This window comes from Vulpes vulpes, chromosome 6, assembly GCF_048418805.1.
Source record: "Vulpes vulpes isolate BD-2025 chromosome 6, VulVul3, whole genome shotgun sequence".
Taxonomy (NCBI): Eukaryota; Metazoa; Chordata; class Mammalia; order Carnivora; family Canidae; genus Vulpes; species Vulpes vulpes.
Window position 1 is genome coordinate 109,877,325 of NC_132785.1, and position 19,586 is coordinate 109,896,910.

The 19,586-nt window shown below is 49.7% G+C and overlaps 1 protein-coding gene across 2 annotated transcripts in view; it reads left to right on the top strand.

Annotated features, from left to right (window-relative positions):
• ESRRB (estrogen related receptor beta) overlaps positions 1 to 19,586 on the top strand; it is a 169,579-nt gene that overhangs the window by 125,261 nt on the left and 24,732 nt on the right. For both annotated transcript variants that reach the window (XM_072762082.1, XM_025996475.2), the window contains exon 3: positions 7,776 to 7,892. In XM_072762082.1, the coding sequence (XP_072618183.1) occupies positions 7,776 to 7,892 (117 nt within the window). The remainder of the gene's footprint in view (positions 1 to 7,775; positions 7,893 to 19,586) is intronic.

The following is a 19,586-nucleotide window of genomic DNA, read 5'->3' on the forward strand; positions in this document are numbered from 1 at the left end:
ATACTTGAGATAGAAAAATGAAGGATCCCGACAGCTTGTATCCGTAAACACATAGAAAGAGGACAACTCCTAGAATCCTGATTCTGAAACACTCAGTGGGTTGCTTTAAGGGGAGGGTGGTGGCTGTGGCCTTGGGGGGCAGGGCCTCTTGCAAGATCTCCGGATCATTTCTCTTGTATACCTACCAGGGACAGAAGGGAGGATGGTGTCTGAGCTGAGATCCGAGCTGGTGGGGTGTTTCAGGTGGAGGCAAGTAGGAGAGGGAACTGAGGGCCCAGGTTGAGGAGGTTAGGATGGACAGGTCAGAGTTGGCCAGATCTTGAAAAGTCTGGTTGGCTTTGCCCTGGAGGTTAGATTTCATTCTTTACATAATAAGGAGCAGTTGGACAATTTCTTAAACTTAATTTCTAAGTTAATTTTTAACTTTTATCAAACTAATGTGTGCACACAGTTTTAAAAAGTATAATAGAAGTGTAAATCTCATAATGAAAAGTAACAGTCCCTGGCCCTTCATATTGTCTTTCCTTCCCTCATGATCCAGAGTTAGCCCTTTAAGAAAAATTTTCTTCTAGCATTTGTCGTCATAGTTATGAATATGATTTTACAGCTCCGTTTACTGAGTTGGTCATTTTGGCATTATTTCTTGACTTCCTGTTACGGACAATGAAGAATTAGTCCCAATTACACAACCCATCCCAACCACACACACATTTCCCATCTTTCCATTGTCTGAATATGGTTGCATCACAATTTTTGGTTAAATCTCTTTGCCTATTAGTTCCTCCTCCACTTGTCCTTGACTCTTCTCCCGGGTTAGATCACCTTTCTTCTGGATCCTACCTTTTCCTCTTTCTGCTTCTACTATTTTGTGTGGAGCAGGTGCTGGAAAGGCACGAGGAAAGTAAAACTGTTGACGTCTTGGAAGTGTGGAAATGTCTTTACTCATTCCTTCAACCCACACGTGAGATTTATATCTTGGCTTGGTATAAAATTCTGGCTGGAAGTAATTTCCCCCATATGACACCCTGCTGCTTTTCTTAGTTTCTGGTCCTGCCCTCAAGAAGCTTAAGTCGTCCTCTAGCAACTGACTGTATATTGAGATCTTACTCTTGCACACACGGTTCTCAGTGCTGGGGAAACTTCAGTGAACAGAGCAGATAAGAAACAAGATGAATAAATGAAGTCAGGTGATGAGTGCTAAGAAGAAAAAAGTGGCGATGCACACAAAGGGTGTGTGTGTTTCTTTTGGGCCTTTTTTTCCCTTGTGGTTTCAGATATGGTGACCAGTCTTATTCTCGATCTTCTATATTTGACTTGTTTTTTACTTTCTGAAAAATTTTAGAATCTTTTCTTTCTATGCCCTCTTGGATCGAAATTTTATGGTATAATGTGTGTTGTATTTTTTTTATTTCATATTTTTGTTTTGTGAGCATCGAAGAGTTGCCACATGCAGTTTTAAGAAATAATCCAGACAGATCCCATACTCCTTACACCCAGTTTCCCCCAAAGTTAACATCTTTTTCAGGTTTTACCAGTTGTACATTCTGTGTGTGTGTTTAGTTCTTTGCAATTCTATGCAATTTTCTCACTCCATGGACACAATCAGATAGAGCTGCATGTACCTAGGATTCCTGGCTTTGCCCTATTATACCATAGCCACCTCCCTCTCTCTCTCCCTTCCCTGACCTTTGGCAGCTATTAATTTGTTCTCCACCTCTACAATTTTATCCAGGGCTTTTTTCATTCATTCTTTGGGGCTTTTATCTTTTGTCTGGAAACTCATATTCTTCAAGTCTTAGAAATTTCCACCACTCCCCTCCTACCTCTCTTCTTTGATATCTGCCCTTGTGACAACTTCGTCTTACCCTTTCTCTTTTAAAAACTTCCGATGATTGGATACTGAGCTTCTAGGATCTCTCTGATTGTTACGTCTTCTCTAGCCTGTTGTCTATTTCTTGGTTGTTTGTTCTGTTCTAGAGTAGCTCCTCAGCTCCTGAATCTTTTGTGGCTTTCATATTTTTAATTTCTGTGAGCTCCATTTTATACATTTTTTTCCTTTTTATTGCATGCTGTTCTTGTTTCATGAATGCAGTGGGCTTTTTTTCCTTCTCAGGTTGATAGTATGCTGATCATTGCTTTGTGAGCCTTGTTGCTACTTTATTGCTTTGTCCTGGTTTCTTCTCACACCCTTTTCCCTCATTTATTTGTTTTGTTTAGTCTTTCAGATTGAAGACTTTTTTTTTTTTTAAATAAATATATTGGTAATTCTTGGCTTCTGTCTTAAATACAAATAGGGATAAAAAGCATAGAAGGAGCATTCCCTTGGTTTATATTTATCTGCTGGTCTTCTCTCTGATGCTGTACAGTCTCCCCAATAAGAACTCTATTGAAAAAAAAAGAAAAACAACTATAAATTCCTCTCTTCAGGTGGGAGTGCTACCGACTGCTAGAATTCTGGGAGTGGGCCTGGGGTGGGCTGGGTGGTCTCATTGTTCAGTCATCCTGTTTTCAGCTTTAGCTTCCCCTCTGCTCACAGCAGAGTCTAGATTCTTGAGTCCAAAACTTAACTTGCTCATGTTAAGCTGGCTTCTCTTGGATGGGTCGTGGAGGACTCCTTGGTGGCCACATGGAATGGTAGCTAAGTATTCTCTACATACAGATTACCAGCAAATTTCCCTGTATTCAGCCCCACACTCCATTACATCTTCCTCTGTATCTTGAGCCTTCCATGCCTGAGGCTTTCTGAGGTTCTGTAGTACAAATGTCATGTCATCTAGACCTCCAGCCTCTTTGGTTACTTTTATTTGTTTGTTTCGTTTTGTTTTGTTTTTATATATATAGAGAGAGTACATGGTGGGAAGAGAGATGAGGGAGAGAGGGAGAGAGAGAGAATCTCGGGTAGGCTCCATGCTCAGCACAGAGCCTGACTCAGGGCTCAACACCAGGACCCCAAGATCACACAACCTGAGCCGAAATCAAGAGTTGGACACTCAACCTCCTGAGCCACCCAGGCACTCCTGGATACTTTGATTTTTTTCTTCATCCATTCTTCTGCAACAGTTCTCACTGTCATGCTGCCATTCAGTGTGCTGTGATGGAGGAGTTTTGCATAGGAAGGTTATTAGCGTCACTCCAGGGGCGGTGTGGGTGCTACATTGAACAGAGGCTAGTGCATAGACGAGAGGCAAGAGGCCCTGAGTGTGGGGTCTAGCTGTGGTCAGAGGGGATGGAGGGGTGAAAAATAAACTGAATAGGATGAGAAGGACCTTCGGACTGGTAGGGAAGGATTCCGGATGCCACCTCCATTTCTGACCTAAGGCGGTGGGGTGGCTTAGTGGTCGTTCTGCTGAGACAAGGGACATGGTGAGAGGAGCATGTTGGGTGAAGATAGGTTCAGTGGAGGAAGTGTGAGGAACCCAGTGGACACATCCAGCAGGTAGAGGGAGACGGGTGCAGAGCACTGGCAGTGCCTCTTGCTGCTGATCCTTACCAAACAGGTGCTAGCGAGGGCTGGTGGCACGAATAAGCTCATCCAGCTGGCGGGTGAGGAGGAGGGAAGGGTGTGGAGTTGATGGGCCACATGGGGAAGACAGAGTCTATGTCCCCCAGAGGTGAAATAGATAGGGGAGTGGAACCAGGTGACTGCCATCCTCGCCCTTACACCACAGTGACCTAAAGCAGTGGCCATTCAGGCCTGGATGCTGGCCAGCAGCCTCTGACACATGCATCCCCCAGGAGCCCTCTGAGCCCCCCTGGTGCCACCCGTGAGCCCCGGGAGAGGATTGCCCACTGCCTGCAGCTGCCAGGGACAGCTGATGGGGATGCCCTTGGGCTTTCCTTCTGGGGCACAGCATCAAAGAGGGCTGCTGGTGGGGATTTCCCCTCTACCTTGAGGTCAGAGGTCATGCAGAAGTCCAGGTCAGGTCCTGGGTATTCCTGCCTCCCTGCCACACTACAGGGGCAGGTGCGCCAACTCTGAGGTCACTGGTGCTGATGTGTTTAAATGTCAGTGAGTGGCCAGCCTCACGTCTGACACCTAGAAAAGGCTTACCCCAGAGACTTTTGCTGAATTGACCCTGACCGACAGGCCTGGATGTCAAAGTAAGAAGAGTTGCCTCCATCCCTTGCTTCCATCCCCCACGCTGACCTCACTGAGCCCTTTATGTGCTTTCCGTCCCAGTATCACACAACTTTAGAAGATGGGAATGTGCCGGGCCCATTTTACAGATGAGGAAATGGACCCAGAGAGGTTTAGGTGACTTTGCCTGAAGTAACATCTGCCTGTGTCTCTGCAGGGCACACTCCTGTGTTAGAACCCCGAATGTATGCTAGCCATTGGCTGTGTCCTTGTCCTATGAGAGCCCACCTCCAAACCTGCCTCACTGCAGCTGGTGGCGAGTGTGTGTGTGTGCACCCCAGACGCCCCTCCCTGCTCCTGAGCCCTCCTAGACTGCCCTCCAGAGACCACAGGAATTCTGATGAATTAATCTCATCACTTTATCGAGGAGGCACTTATAGAAATTACAAGGCAAGGCCACCAGCCTGGCTTTGCTGGCAGCTAGCCGCTTGGGCCATAAAACAAATTGAAAGGAACAAAAATAAATAAATAAAATTAGAATTCTCTCTCTCTCTCTCTTTCTCTCTCTCTCTCTCTCTCTCTCACACACACACACACACACGAGGTCAAGAACATTGCTCGGGTTCTTGTTGTTAACGCTCAGTCCCCTTGTCCTGGGAGGGCACCGGTGCCAAATTGACAGACATTTATTGACCTGCTCGAGCGACAACCCCGCAAAACCTGGGACCCATCTTCCTTCAAGGGATGACAGGCTGGCTGTGCAGCCGAGACCAGTGAAGGTGAAGGGCTGGCAGCATGCAAGTGGCCTCCCAAGGCAGCGTGAGTTACCTTGCCAGGTGAACGCGGGCCTGCAGCGGGCCCTGTGAGCTCACTGCACAGTGGTTCAGAGGCAGACTCGAGCCAGACCATCTGGGTTCAAGTCCTTGCTCTGCCTCTTCCTGGGCTCTGCTCACCTCTCTCAACTCTAAGATGGAGAAAAAAAGATGTTCCCCTTCAGAGTTGTTGGGAAAATGAAACAGGCCCTGTATGAAAAGCAGAACGGTGGCTGCTTCATGATGAGCACTTGTCACTGTTGGTTCTGGGTGTGGATTGAGCGCCTGCCGTGTGCAAGGCACCTGGTCTAGGGGTCAGATGGGCGAGAGGGAGGAGAAGCAGTGTCTACTTTCCGGGGGCCCTGAGGGTCTAAGCCGGCCAGTGGGGTGGTGGAGAGAGCTCACTGGGGTTGTTCTGGGCAGCTGGAACCAAGGCCTGGAAGCGTTGGTTATCACTGAGTTGCAGGAACTGATACTTATGGAAAGTGATGGGGATGTTGAGGCAGAAGAGAGAGGGGTGAGGTGGGAAGCAGCAGGGCCCAAATTCTACAGAGCCTTCAAAGCCAAGATGGCCTTGGATGAATTAGGTTCTGTTTGTGTTTCTCTCCTGTTTATCTTTTCAGTTTCTCACGCTTCTGGGAATATTGAAGTTATTTGCCAAGAAGTCACACAAGCAAGGAAATGGATAGCGTTGGACAAAAGAGGGGAGGGGCACTCAGAATCTTCATCCCTTCCCCTTCCTGCCCTCTCCCACCCCCCAGCACAGAGAGTGACTTCTAGAGCTGCCTAACCTGCAGGAACTGGGAGGGACAAAGGTGATAAGGTGAGGTAGCTAGAATTCAGAGACAAAGACAGGGAGAGAAGAGAAATGGAGACCTAAGGTGCCCCAGGCAGATCCCCTCCCTTCCTCACCAGTACAAAAGGGGGCTAAGGATACCACGAAGCTCTTGTGAGCATTCACCTCGTGACTGGGGCCCAACAATTTTAGTACTCCAGAGCACTTTGTCAGGGGTAGGAGTTGGTTCCGGCCCGCTCTCAGAAAATCTGGCAGTTGCTGTTGTTCATAGGCCACCATGAGGAGGCTGAGGTACGCCCCCTCCCCACTGCCCCAGACCACCTAGCTGCTGGGTTAGCAGCAGAGAGGGGGGGCGCCTGGCTGGTCTTCCCAAGCTTCTCGTGGGGTGCAAGGTGGTGCAGGGGATCTGTGTGGCTTTAATCACTCATTTCACTCCCCTAGTCTCAGTTTCTGGGTCTGTGAAATGAGGCCCTGAGAGGCCCACCTCCAAGGGTTCTTGTGAGGGGTGAGAGCCAGCAGGTGCATAGTAGAAGGGACTGTTGGAACCACTAACATCGATGGGTGTGTGTGTGTGTGTGTGTGTGTGTGTGTGTGTGTGTGTGTAGGGGGGATTCAGAGGCCAGGCAGACCTGGAACTACCCTCTCAAGCCCTGTCTCAGGCTGGGAGTGACCCTTCGGGGGCTGCTCTTACTGGGCCAGGTGGACGGGACAGCACCCCTGCTCCAGGGGAGTGTCCCTGGGCCTCAGTAGGGGAATCAGGTGGGCAGCCTTCTGGGAGTCACTTCTTGCTCCCTCAGCAGGTAGGCATCTGGATGGGGTGGGGACAGGCGGTTTACCCTAGTTCAAAGTCTGTTCTCCAAAAACCACAGGCTCTGGACGACCCCACAGATTTGGGACAGAGGCCGAGAAGACCAAATAAAAACAAAACAGCCCTGGGGTCGCTGCCTTGCATTTTACCTTCCAGTTGCCTCCCCACCCTCCCCACTCCACTGAGCCCCCTTTTCCTTCCCATTGGTTTGTTCTTCACATGTAGAGCTACACGGTCCATCTTTGTTAAGTAATTGTAGGCAGGTAAGAGTACAAAGGACAGAGGCTCTGTCCTGTGTTGCAAAGGCAGCCGCAGCCTCTCCTGTCAAATGGAGACAGCATCAATTCCTACTCCATGGGATCACTATGAGGACTCAGTAGGTGATTCATTCAACACACTTTTCTTGCTTGGCTTCTCCATGGCAGGGGTTGATCTCCTTGTGGCCAGAGAGGTAAACAGAGGGAGCTTGGGTCAGGTTCAGGGTAGCCATTATAATTCATTAAAGGGGTGAGACAGAAAATGATCACAAATTCCTCTCTAGAAATGAACTATGGTTATATAATCACCAGCTCGACGTGGAAGAGTGCTTTACAATGTATATGTATTTTTTTAAATTAATCTCTGCACCCAATGTGAGGCCTGAACTCACCACCCTGAGATCAAGAGCCCGTGCTGCACCAACTGAGCCAGCCAGGCACCCCAGGGCTTTTATATAATTGTTAAAGCAATTTTATAACCATGATCTTGCTAATCTTTCATTTTGGAGACATCACACTGCTTTGCAGATGAGGCAACTAAGATTCAGGGAAAGTAAAATGATTTCAAGATCAACAGGCTGGAGAGGGCTGAGCCTCTAGTGGGGTGTGGAGCACAGGCCCAGGGCCATGTGGGGCCAGAGCTTCTGAGAGGCTTTTCCCATGGCTTGGGACCCCAGGCTGGAGGAAGGGCTTAGAATGACCAACATTCTGGTCAGTGCAGGGGGTGTTCTCTGCCTGGGATAAAATGCCAGCTCAGTGGTGTCTTCAAAGCTGAGGGTGACCATTCCTCAGAACTGTGGCTGCCCTGGCCCACTCAGACTGCTGGGACTGGGATCTCTGTATTGGAGAGAGTTGGAAGCATTTTGACAAGTGCCTCAGAGCACCTACTTGGAGAGGCACTGCCCTATGGGAAGCTTGGGATGAGGGGCAGTTGTGGGTCTGGCCGGTTAATCCCCATCCAGCCTCTGGTTGGCGGTGGGGGCCCTGGACACCACCTGGCAACCCTGTCTGTGTCTGGTTACAGGGAACATCGAGTACAGCTGCCCAGCCACCAACGAGTGTGAGATCACAAAACGGAGACGCAAGTCATGCCAGGCCTGCCGCTTCATGAAATGCCTCAAAGTGGGGATGCTGAAGGAAGGTAAGAGGCCTGCATACCCATGCTGTGCTCTGACTGGGGGTCTCAGGGTCCTGTGTTCCTTCCCCAGGGCAGCGCAGACCCTGGAAGTCTCTGCACACATCCCAGGTGAGGACCCTGCTCACATACACCCTGCACACGGGTTTACAGTGGCCTTAGAGCTCCACTCCTAAGGGAGACATGGGGCGTCAGGAAGGCAGGTCTTAGACATTCCCCATTGAGGATCCTTTGGGAAACCCTGACCCCACTTGGACCCTAGAAAGCTAGCTTGGCCTCCCAGGGAAGGCCCTCCTCTTGGGTGGGACGAGGCCCCGGTTCAGATGCTGTTTGAGATGCTGCTCTACCTCGCAGCGGAGCCCAGAGTTTGGAAGTACAAGAAGCAGAGACATTAAGGGCCAGAATGACACGTAATGTCCTCTTCACCTGAGCAGAGCAGCCGTGCTCTCCTGCACATGGGCAGGACACCACTGTCACCTTGTGGAGGTTTTCCGCCTGCCATGTTCCCCGCCACCTTATCCTCTCACTTTCCTGTCTCCTCCTCCTCTACGGTCAGCTGGCCAGCCTGGAGGCACAGGCCTCGGGTTCTGAGGGTAGGACACACCCAGATTTCAAAGACTTGTTAGGATGATAAAAAGTATAGTAGTGAAATAGTGTAATCATTATTTTAAAAAACTGATTGCATGTTAAGGTGATAATATTCTGGATGTAGTGCGGTAAACAAAACATGATGATATTAAGATCACCTGCTTCTGTTTTACCTTCTTTAAAGTGGCTACTTGCAAATTTAAAATGATAACGTGGCTCTCATTATATGGACCTCGCTGCTCTGGGGCTCCTCTTCATCACCTTCCCTGTTGATCTGCTCAGATGGGTGACCCTCCTTCAAGACCATTTTGGGGGATGGGTAGTGTGTGTGTGTGTGTGTGTGTGTGTGTGTGTGTGTGTGTGTATTTCTCCCCTGCCCCAGCTTTTGAGGGAGCTGGTGGAGGTTCTTTCATATCAATCATATCTTTTATGATTCTGGGCCCCAGGATCCTTCCAGAAGTGAAAGGAGGCAGGAAAAGAAAAGGGGTGTGTGCTGATGATCACATAATGGGGAAGGGCTGGGAGAGAAAGGGAAGAAGCCAGTTTGGAATGTAGTCCATCACTGAGAGGGAGGCTTCTGGAAGTCCGGCCCAGCCTTTGAGGGCCCCAGAGCACTCCTCCCACTGTCCTCTCCTTGCATCCCCTGGAGAAAAGAAGGCACGAATTTAAGATAAGATGCTTTGTCAGTAGAACAACTTGGACCTAGTTGTTGAAATCAGAAACCCCCTCCCCCAGTTCCCATCACCACCCCCCTGAGCCCAGCCCCGCCCAGTGTGTGCACTTCTAAAGCAGAAGGTCCTGAAGCAGCCTCAACTACCCCCGTATCATATAGATGTTGGCCTTTCAACTGCATTTCTCATTAGCCGCATCATTTACCACATCATTTACCGCCTTTGAGATGGTGAACCCACTGAGCTGTTAGAAACACGCCAGCTGCTTCATGGGTATGTGTGTGGGGGGTCAACTGAGGAACAGTCCTCTTTCTAGGAAAAAAAAAAAAAAAAAAAAACAGGCTTTCTTAGACCTGCCAAAAGATTGTGCGTTAGTTCATTTTGATTCTACATGATTTTGGTCTTATCCTGGTTGTAGGGTGTGACTCCAACTAGTGGCTGATCTGGGTCCACTGACTCCTACACCAGGCTCATTCTGCTTCCCCAGAGTATCCTGGGGTGCACAGAGAAGGAAACTGAGGCATAAGAACCTCAGCAGTCTGCTTTAGTGCTGACTTCCTCTTACATGCCCTGCTGGAAACCAACTAAAGGGTGTCTAGGTCTTAGAGATGCTCCCCACTCCTCAGTCCTGCCACCTTGTCCTGGGAAGCTGGGTGTGAGGGCGCCGGGTCAGGCTGGGGGCAGCTGTCCAGTGGCCTTTTCCTGGTTGGGGTTTGTGGCCTCTCTTTGCTTACTTCACAGCATCTGAGGATCTTAGAGCAGAAGGGAGCTGCCGTGCTACCAATATGCTCCTAAGTTTGAAGGATGACAGAGTTGAGTCTGCAGGGTTGGGGTTCGAGGCCACTTTCACCCTCGGCCCCCTGCTGGTTTGTGGTTCGTGGGGAGCTGGGCCCAGAGCCTGGAGCTTTCGCATGCTCTGTGCTGTGTCTGCCCCAAGCCCAGGTCACTCCACCCTCAGCCCAGGATTGTGAGCTGGAGAGCTGGGGAGGCAGAAGGAGAGTTGAGGACATGGGAGGACCACCACTTGACATCCCTGATGGTTTCTAAGGACAGCGTCTAAGGAAGACTCTCCTCGGGGACTACCCAGTGCTGGGAAGAGAGTGCAGGTGCCTCCTGGAGGCCCCCCAAAACGGGGGAATGATGAGGGGGGCCCATTGATGGCAGAGAAGTGTGTGGCCAAGGGCACAGTGATGGCAAATGCAGCTAGGTACCCGGCAGGCCACTTCTGAGAAGCGAAGTTGATGCTGTGTGTCCCAGGACTCTGTGAGGGAGAGCTAGGGGTGTCTCAGAGGAGCTCTGCCTCCGGTGGGCCCCAACCTCGGCCTCCCTCTGCTCTAAACAGCCCTGTAGTTGGCCCAGGACCGGGATGTGGGAAAGGGTTGAGACTGTTGGCAGGAGCGGAGCAGGTGTGCTGAGGTAACCCAGCCTGGAGAGGCCCTTTCTGGAGCTCAGCCTGGAGGAGGAGGCGGCAGTCACCAGAACCCGCCCTGGTACTGGCAGTTCCAAATCCGGAGGGGGCAGGATGACACAAAGGCGCCGAGCGTGGACAAAGCCCAGCGGTTCCATTTCGGTTCTGTCCCCTGCAGGGCTGAGCCTTGGCGAGATCCTGCCATCAGAAGATCCACGGGGACCAACCCCCCTAGGAGGAGCTTGCCTCATTGAGGAGCCTGGGTCCCTGCCAGGCAGGGACTCTTGGCAGCTGCCCTGGCTTCTGCTTTTGTTCAGTTGTCCCTCCACCACTTGGTGAGCAGGAGCCCAGGCCCCTGGGACAGGTGCGGGCTCCCTGCCCCCCTGCCTCCCTCTGCCTTCCCTCAGACTGACCTGACTCCAGGCTTCCCGGGAGCTGCTCCTCCTCCTTAAGGTTCCACAGTGGGGGCCTCACATGGGGGAACCGGGGACTGGGGTCCTGGGGCCCTTCCTCTGTGCAGGGGTGCGGGGTGGTGGGAGGCTGGAGAAAGGATGTGAATGCCTGCTCCCCTTCCTCCGCATCCCACCTCCGCATCCGAAGGCTGTTTCCAACCTTCTGTCCAGCAGCCCTAGAGGTCTCTTAACAGTTTTGCTTTTCTCAAGTAAAACAGCTTGAGGGACTGCTTCATGATTCGGTGGGGGGGGGGGGGGCAGCCACTACGGGGTGGCGGGGGGATGTCTGGTCCTGTGGCTTCCTTTGGCTCAGCCTCTTCCTTTAATTAATTTATTTATTTATTTATTTATTTATTTATTTATTTATTTATTATTGGTGTTCGATTTGCCAACATATAGAATAACACCCAGTGCTCATCCCGTCAAGTGCCCCCCTCAGTGCCTGTCACCCAGTCGCCCCCACCCCCCGCCCACCTCCCCTTCTATCACCCCTTGTTCGTTTCCCAGAGTTAGGAGTCTCTCATGTTCTGTCTCCCCCTCTGATATTTCCCACTCATTTTTTTCTCCTTTCCTCTTTATTCCCTTTCACTATATTTTATATTCCCCAAATGAATGAGACCATATAATGTTTGTCCTTCTCCGATTGACTTATTTCACTCAGCATAATGCCCTCCAGTTCCTGGAAGCAAATAGTGGGTATCGGTTGTTTCTAATGGCTGAGTAATGTTCCATTGTATACATCAGCCTCTTCCTTGAGGCTGCCATAGGCTCTGGAATCATCGACTGAGCCATGTAGGCAATGCCCAAAGGTCTGCCCACTTTAAGCAAATCCAGTGTGTGAAAGTCTTTACTTTCAGGGAGGGGAAAAAAAGTGATTTTTCGCATCATAAAAAATTGAATACAAGATCCACACGTGGTTGGGAGTTGATGCCCGGGCCCTCGCCCCGGCCCTGAGGGGGGCTTGCTGTGCGTGCTACTTCTCCCTTTCGCTCCTGGGCCTCTACCCTTCACCGGAACAGCAGGGGTGTTGAAACCTGCTCTCCCCATCAGCGGGTCAAGGTGGGGACCAGATGGAACACGACTTGGTGAAATCCAGTGTGGGATTGCTTCAGGATGTCACCTCTGTGGGCGCGTTATTCCAGTATTTGATTCAAAGGCAATCCGGTTGGCACTGAGCTCTTTTAGCAGCCCACCCACTGCGGTGGGCGGGGCGTACTGGCCGCCCTGGTGTTCCTCCTGGATTCCCTGGTGGGCACCTCACAGGTGGTATCCGTCTTGAGCTGGCCCCCTGTGTGGGGTCTAACGTCAGGATGAGCATCTCCCTTGGGACAACCGTGGAGAAGCTCTGCCTTGATAGGGGGGCTTCCAGGCCTGGCTAGGGCCTTGGCCTGACAGCCCCCGAGTGGAAGAGCCTGGAAAACCATGTGCTGCATTCCTCAGGGAGCCCCCATGCCTCGGCACAGCTCTGAGCTTTCAGCAGCTCTCTAGAAGGCTCGTCCTGCGAGCTTCGCCTTCCCTTCAGCTCCCCTCACCTCACATCACCTGCCTCGGGCCGGCGGCCTCCCTGTCCCGCTCCATTTCCTCCTCCCCTCGGCCCCTGCCTGCCTTTCCCCAAGTGTTTTCTAAAAGATATTTGATTTCAGTGAAAGCTGGGCCGACATCCATGCAATATGCTCTCACTGTCTTTGTGCTTGTTGGGCGGGCGGAGGGCTCCTCCGGGGATTCTGGGTAATTGGGTTAGTGGCCAGCTCATGTCAGGAAATTAAAAGGAGGCTCCGATCAGGTTCCCGCTGCATGGGATTTAATGGCTTTGTATTTATAGACTATTCTGCCTCTAGCCCCTGCCAGAAATACCCCTTTTCTGGCCCTGCGAAGGAAGAAAGAGGATGAGAGATGACTTGCCTTTAAAAATTCTTTTTCTTTTCCAAAATACATTAGTGTTCTGAAACAAACCAACTCTCCGGCACTTCAGAGAATAGTTTTGAACTAGAGCCCAAGAACACTGGTGTATATTTGTAACCCTCACCCCCATCCCCGCCCTGCTGCACCACGTTCCATCTTACACGCGTGCGCTCGCACTGATGCACACACATGCGCTCGTGCGCATATGCACTCAAGTCTGACAGCCCACGGGAGCTTCCCATGTGGCCTGAAGCCTCGGGGCCACTCAGGCATGATGACCCGATGACCTTTGGTGGGGGAGATGTTGACTGCATGAAGTCATAGGGGATGATCTTGTCTGTGCTGAATCCTTATCACTGTTCATGCAGGACTTTGTGCCAAAGCACGACCCTATGGTCATATAGACCCAGCAGGACCCCAGCGTCACCACTGATCACCTCCTCGGGTACTTTACTTAAGCCTCTCTAAGCCCCGTTTTCCTCCTCTGTAACATGGGAGTCCTATTCATAGCCATTTCCATCTTGCTCCCCCTCTTCAGGGAAAGTCCTGGAGTTGTGCCACAAAGTAGGGTGTCAGCCATTGATTTGAGATAGATATTCTTCATCATGTTATGTAATTGATTTTCTTCCGTGATCCAGAAGGCAATGTTGAAGCTCCCAGAGCCTCTCTCCCCAATCCTTGGCCAATGACTTCACTTTACATTTTCTTGAACAAATTAAAAATAGTCAAGTGGGGGAGTTTCTTACTCACCTGTTATTGAAGCCATAAACCTACCTGTTGCTTCCTGTCTTCACCCCTGTTGGAGATTTCTCTGCTCCCGTCAAAAGCCAGTCTCTCCACCTGTGCTCTCTCTTTCTTCCTCAGGGACTTCAGTCCTGTAGTATCCTGTAGCATCATTTCTGCTTCCAGCATCATCAAATGCTTCGTCACTCCTGGATCATTTTCTTTTTATTTTATTTTATTTTTTTAAGATTTTATTTATTTATTCATGAGAGACACAGAGACAGAGAGAGAGGCAGAGGGAGAAGCAGGCTCCATCCAGGGAGCCTGACGTGGGACTCAATCCCGGGTTTCCAGGATCACACCCTGGGCTGAAGGCAGCGCTAAACCGCTGAGCCACCCAGTCTGCCCCTGGATCATTTTCATTAGCAGACAAACATACTTCTATTCTCCCCTTATAAAAACAAAATATTTATTTATTTATTTATTTATTTATTTATTTATTTATTTATTTAAAACAAAATATTTAAATAAAAAAACCCACAACTGTATTTTGACCTTTTGCCTTCATCTACCTACTGCTACCTTACCCTGGTCCCCTTTCCAACAAAAGTTCCCCTAAGAGTTGATAGCATTTATTATATCCATTTTCTTACCCCATCCATTTTAAAAACAAAAGAAAATGGGAAGCCTGTGTGGTACAGTGGTTGAGCGTCTGCCTTTGGCTCAGGGCCATGATCCTGGTCCCGGGATCGAGTCTCACATTGGGCTCCCTGCATGGAGTGTGCTTCTCCCTCTGCCTGTGTCTCTGCCTCTCTCTGTGTGTCTCTCATGAATAAATAAAATCTTTTTAAACAAACAAATAAATAAATAAATACGGAACACCCAAAAACTTCCTTTAAAAGTAAACGTTGAGTAGATCCAGAAAAATAGTTATAGTTAGGTGAAGGCTAAGCTTCTTTAAAAAAGAAACTCCCTTCCCCTCTCAAAACAAACAAATGAAAACCAGAAGGTTAAGCTGGATAGAAATGTGGTCCTCTCTCCTCTCTCAATGTAACAGTCCAGAAGTCAAAGGTGATCCAGGACTGGTTGGCAGCTTGGCCAGCCTTAGCAGGTGGACCCAGTTATCATCATCTTTCAGGCAGCCAGAAGGAAGCCTAGCCCAGCCAGCTCGTTGGAAGGATGGGACCCAGCTCGTTAGAAGGATGGGACCCAGAAGTGGCACATGTTCCTTCCATTCACAGCCCATGGATGGAACCTGGTCGTGTGGCCATGCCTCTCCGAGGAAGTCTGGGAATTGTAGTCTGGAGTTGGATGGGAGGCCATGGGAAAAGGGGAATAAATGATGTATTTCGGTGGGCAAGCACTGTTACATGCCAAAAATATACGTAAAGTGAATATTTCTGAGATGAATGCTCTTGCCGTGTGGTGCTGTAATTCAGGCATGTTCATTGCTGGATAGCAGGAGGCAGCCAGAGAATATTAATATTTTAGGCTTTGAGAGCCAGAGGGCCTCGGCTGCAGCTGCCCAACTCTGCCACTGTTGTGGTGCGAAAGCAGCCACAGACCATGTAGAAATGAATGAACAGCGGTGTGTTCTGACGAACAGGCAAAGCACCGGGTTTGGCTCAAAGACCTTAGTTTGCAAACCCCTGCACTCTGGTATCACTGGATGAGCTCCGGAGAGTTTGTTCTTCCTTCCTACCGCTGAGGAAGCAGGGCCGCACACATCCTGGAGTCCCGGTGTCCATGCCGAAGGGATTTCAGGCCTGCGGGAGAACTGCCAGGTATGTGCATCTTCAGCTTTCCGAGGTGATAGGAAACTATTTTTGATTTGGTTGTACCGACCTATTACTTGTGTTCAAACATTCTGGTTGCTCCATATCCTCACCAATGCTTTTTAGGTTTTGCTTGTGTGCGTAAAGTGGTCTTATTGCTTTAATATGTATTCTCTCCATTGTCAGAGAGAATGTGGCCACTTGGGATTCCTTTTCTGTGAGATGCTTGTCTGAGCCTTTTCCCTGTTTTTCTACTTTACTTTTTTCTCATGGGTCATGGAATTCTTTATATATTCTGGTCATTTTGTTAGTTGTTTTTCAGTTGTTGGTGTTGTAAAAAATCTCCCCACTGGCTTTCTTCTCTTGGCAGAGCTTTGATGGTCAAACGTTGGTAATTTTTTTATTTAAAGATTTGCAAGGGAGCAGGGGAGGGTAAGGGTGGGAGGGGGAGAGGAGGGGCAGACCCCCCCCCCCCAGGTCTCCATCCCAGGAACCCCAGGGTCATGACCTGAGCCAAAGGCAGATGCTTAACTGACTGAGCCAGCCAGGCGCCCCAGAAGTTAGTAATTTCAATAAATTGAATTTATCAATCTTTTCCTTTATGGTTTGCACTTTTATGTTATTAAAAAAGTTATTTTCCTAGCCTGCTTTTGTAAAGATGCTTTCCTCATGGGGCGCCTGAGCGGCTCAGTTGGTTAAGCCATTGCCTGAGGTCATGGTCTCTGGGTCCTGGGATCGAGCCCTGTGTACAACTCCCTGCTCAGCTGGGAGTCTGCTTCTCTCTCTCTCCCTGTATTCTCTCTCTCAAATAAAAGATCTTTAAAAAGGCGATAAAAATGCTTTCCTCATGTGCCTTACTCTTTAGGTCTCTGATCCTGCTGGAATCTATTTTTGAGTACAATGAGCTTGTCCCCCGTCATGCCCCAGCGCCCCCCCCCCCCCCCCAGCCCTGAGCCTGCACGCTGCAACCTGCAGCCCCTGGGTCGCCAAATCGGGTACTCCTCTCTCTTCCCTCACTCAGCCTCTCAGCGATATTCCAAACAGCTGGCCAGCCTCCTTGTGCCCTTTTCTCTTGGCTTCTCTGATACCCTGCTGGCCAGGTTTCCCCCTTACCTCTCTCACCGTGCTCTTTATCAAGTCTTCTTCGCAAACGTATCTTTTTCCTGCTCTTTACGTGTTGCTGTTATGTGACTTGGAACTGGGCTCTTCACTCTCCATCTTAGACCTCTAGTTCTAGCTCATCCTGTCCATTCCAGATACCAGTGTCTAACTGCCCTGCTGGCACCTCCACTTGGGTGCCTTAGGAGGCATCACATTCTCCACACATCTAGAGGGTGCCTCCAACTGTGCCCCACCCCTCCCCTGCCACTCTAGCCTTCCCGTCTCAGGAATGGCACCCCTGTTTACTCTGCGCTCAAGCAAAATCTAGAAGTCATCCTGGACTCCTTCTGAGTCAATATCAAAAATGTATATCAGGATCCTCCTACATTTCTTCATCTCCATGGCCGTGAACTCTGGTTCTGGGAAGCACCATCTTCTTCCCAGACCTTCGCAACAGCTTCCTAATTGGACTTCTGATTCCAGTTCCTATTTAATCTAATTTCTTTTTTTTTTTTTTTTAATTTTTATTTATTTATGATAGTCACAGAGAGAGAGAGAGAGGCAGAGACACAGGCGGAGGAAGAAGCAGGCTCCATGCACCGGGAGCCCGACATGGGATTCGATCCCGGGTCTCCAGGATCGCGCCCTGGGCCAAAGGCAGGCGCCAAACCGCTGCGCCACCCAGGGATCCCTAATCTAATTTCCACAGCAGTCAGAGTGATCTTTTTAAAACACTCATGTGATTCCGTCACTTGGCTTCATAGTATTCGATGGCTTTCTGTTGTACTTAGTACGGAATCTGAGCACTCTACTCTGGTCTTCAAGACCCCGTGTGATCCAGCAGCCCCCTCCCTACCTTTTCAGTGTCATCTGGTCCCATTCCTCTCCTGCCCCCTCACTCCTGCTCACTTTTGCTCCAGTCTCACTGGTTTACTTTTGATCCTTAAACATGACAGACTCTTCTATCCTAGGAGCTTTGGCTCTCCCCGTGGCTGGCTCCTCATCCTTGAAGCCCTAACTTAAATGTCATCTCAGAAAGACCTCTCTTCCCACTTCCTTTCTTATTATATCCCTTTGTTTGCTTCTTCACTGAACTTCTCTCAGCTTGAAATTATTTATTCAGTTGTTTGTTTGCATGCTTGTTTACTGTGACAGCCTCTAACCCAATTGTTATTGATTAAGAGTTTCAAGAATCCCTGTGAAAATCCCGTGGAAATTCTATCATAGAACACACACAAGAACTTGCACATAAAATTTTGCAGTTTTAGGGGCTACACAGAACCCCTGAAGCCTACCTAAGAGGTTCCCGAAGTCAGATTAAGATCTGTTATTACAGAATCAAAGTTTTAGAGGTACAAAGAACCTGAGAAATATTTCAGGCTTCTGCATGGTAAATTGCCTTTATTTGGACCATCAGCTGTAGAGTAGGGAGTGGCTGCCTAGATACAGGATCCAAAGGCTTACGCTCAGTTGGGATCAGTAGGCAAGAGTGCTGTAAGCGATTAGCAATGTCTGCCACAGACTAGGAAATGGGAGGCAGGCCTCATTCGTGAGTTTAATTTGCCCAAGGCCGCACTGCTAGTAAATAATAGCTGAGTGGTAGCTAGTCTCCTGGATTACATGAGGATTCCTTTAAGAAGCCCATTCCAACTCAGTGTAGATGGTTTAGCCTATAGCTTTTCCTCAAAGGGGAGAAGAGAGGAAGGGAAAGGAAGGGGAGACTGGGCCTGAATAGCTTTCCCCTATTAGCGTGCACAATGTAGGATGGAGACTTCTTGGTAGCTGGGAATGCAGGGACAACCCAGGCTTGCCGAAATGTCCTTGGGCACGTGATGGCCTAAGTGAGAAGGGTCCAGAGAAGAGAGCAGCTGATGGATACTCTAACAGACAAGAGGACAGGAACTCATCACTCAGGACCACTGTACCCACCCAGGAGCCATTGGCACAAGCCCCAGAATATAAGGTTTATCCACTCACAAGGCTCTCTCTCTTCACCATTATGATATGGCACCAGGGTTAGAGGCAGCCCCAAATAGCCATCCTGTCCTAGGCAGGAAGTTGAACTCTCCTGTCATCCAGATTCCCCCACAGGACAAGTCACTAAAGGACAAGCCCTGCACATGCAGGGGGTACTTAGGCATTCTGTTGTGCTGGGGCACCCATCAGCATGCCCACATGACTTGCAGCCTCTTGGTACCCACATCACCTTCTGGGTGGTTTCCTCTTTCTAGAGATGAGTCAGCTGTAATTTGGTAGAACTTACCAACAGAGTCAACCCAAGTCCCCAAGGAAGAACACCGGTGAGATAAAGTACTGAGTAAAACAGGTTTAGTAAGTGCTCCCCAGACCTGGCAAGTAGTCAGAATCACTGGAGGAACATTGAAAAGTTATCCATTCCTGGACATCACCCCATACCTACTGACTCAGAACCTCAAAGCAGCAAGTACTCAAAGTCTGTGTCATTCAGAGGCTTTCCATGGCATGCCAGTGATCCCAGAGACTGGTGGTCTCAAGTTCCAAGAAGAGGAGATAGGACTCGGAAGTCAAGGTTCAGATCCACCCTCTGATGTTTCCTGGCTGTGTGTCCCTGAGCAAGTTTCCTGTCCTTTCTGAGCTTCAGTTTTCACAGGAGAATAATAACAATCCTGTATTCTCTCTCCCTCCATATTCTTATGTGGAACTAATGAGATAGAGAAATAGCTTTGTCAACTGTGAAGCACCACACAGGTGTGAGCCTGCTCACATCATTCATAAACCAGGGACATTGAATTGAGGAGGAGCAGGGTGAGAGGGTGGGGTCTGTGGGTGAGGCAAAGGGAAGGGTCCTGACTTTGCAATGTCAGGAGGGATCCTGCCCTTAGACGCAGGCAGCAGCTCTGCAGAGGAGGCTGGGGGAGGACACAGCTCCCGAGGCCTTTCCCTCTCTAGCCTTGTCTGGACGTTTCCTATGGGAAGAGAAATGTGACAGGAGCAGCACTTGGGCCAGGCTCTGGGCCAGGTGCAGGGCCATGCTCTTCAGAGCCCTAGCTGGGTATTTTTAGTGCCTGGGTAGAAAAGAAAGAAACTTGAACTGCCCCGGC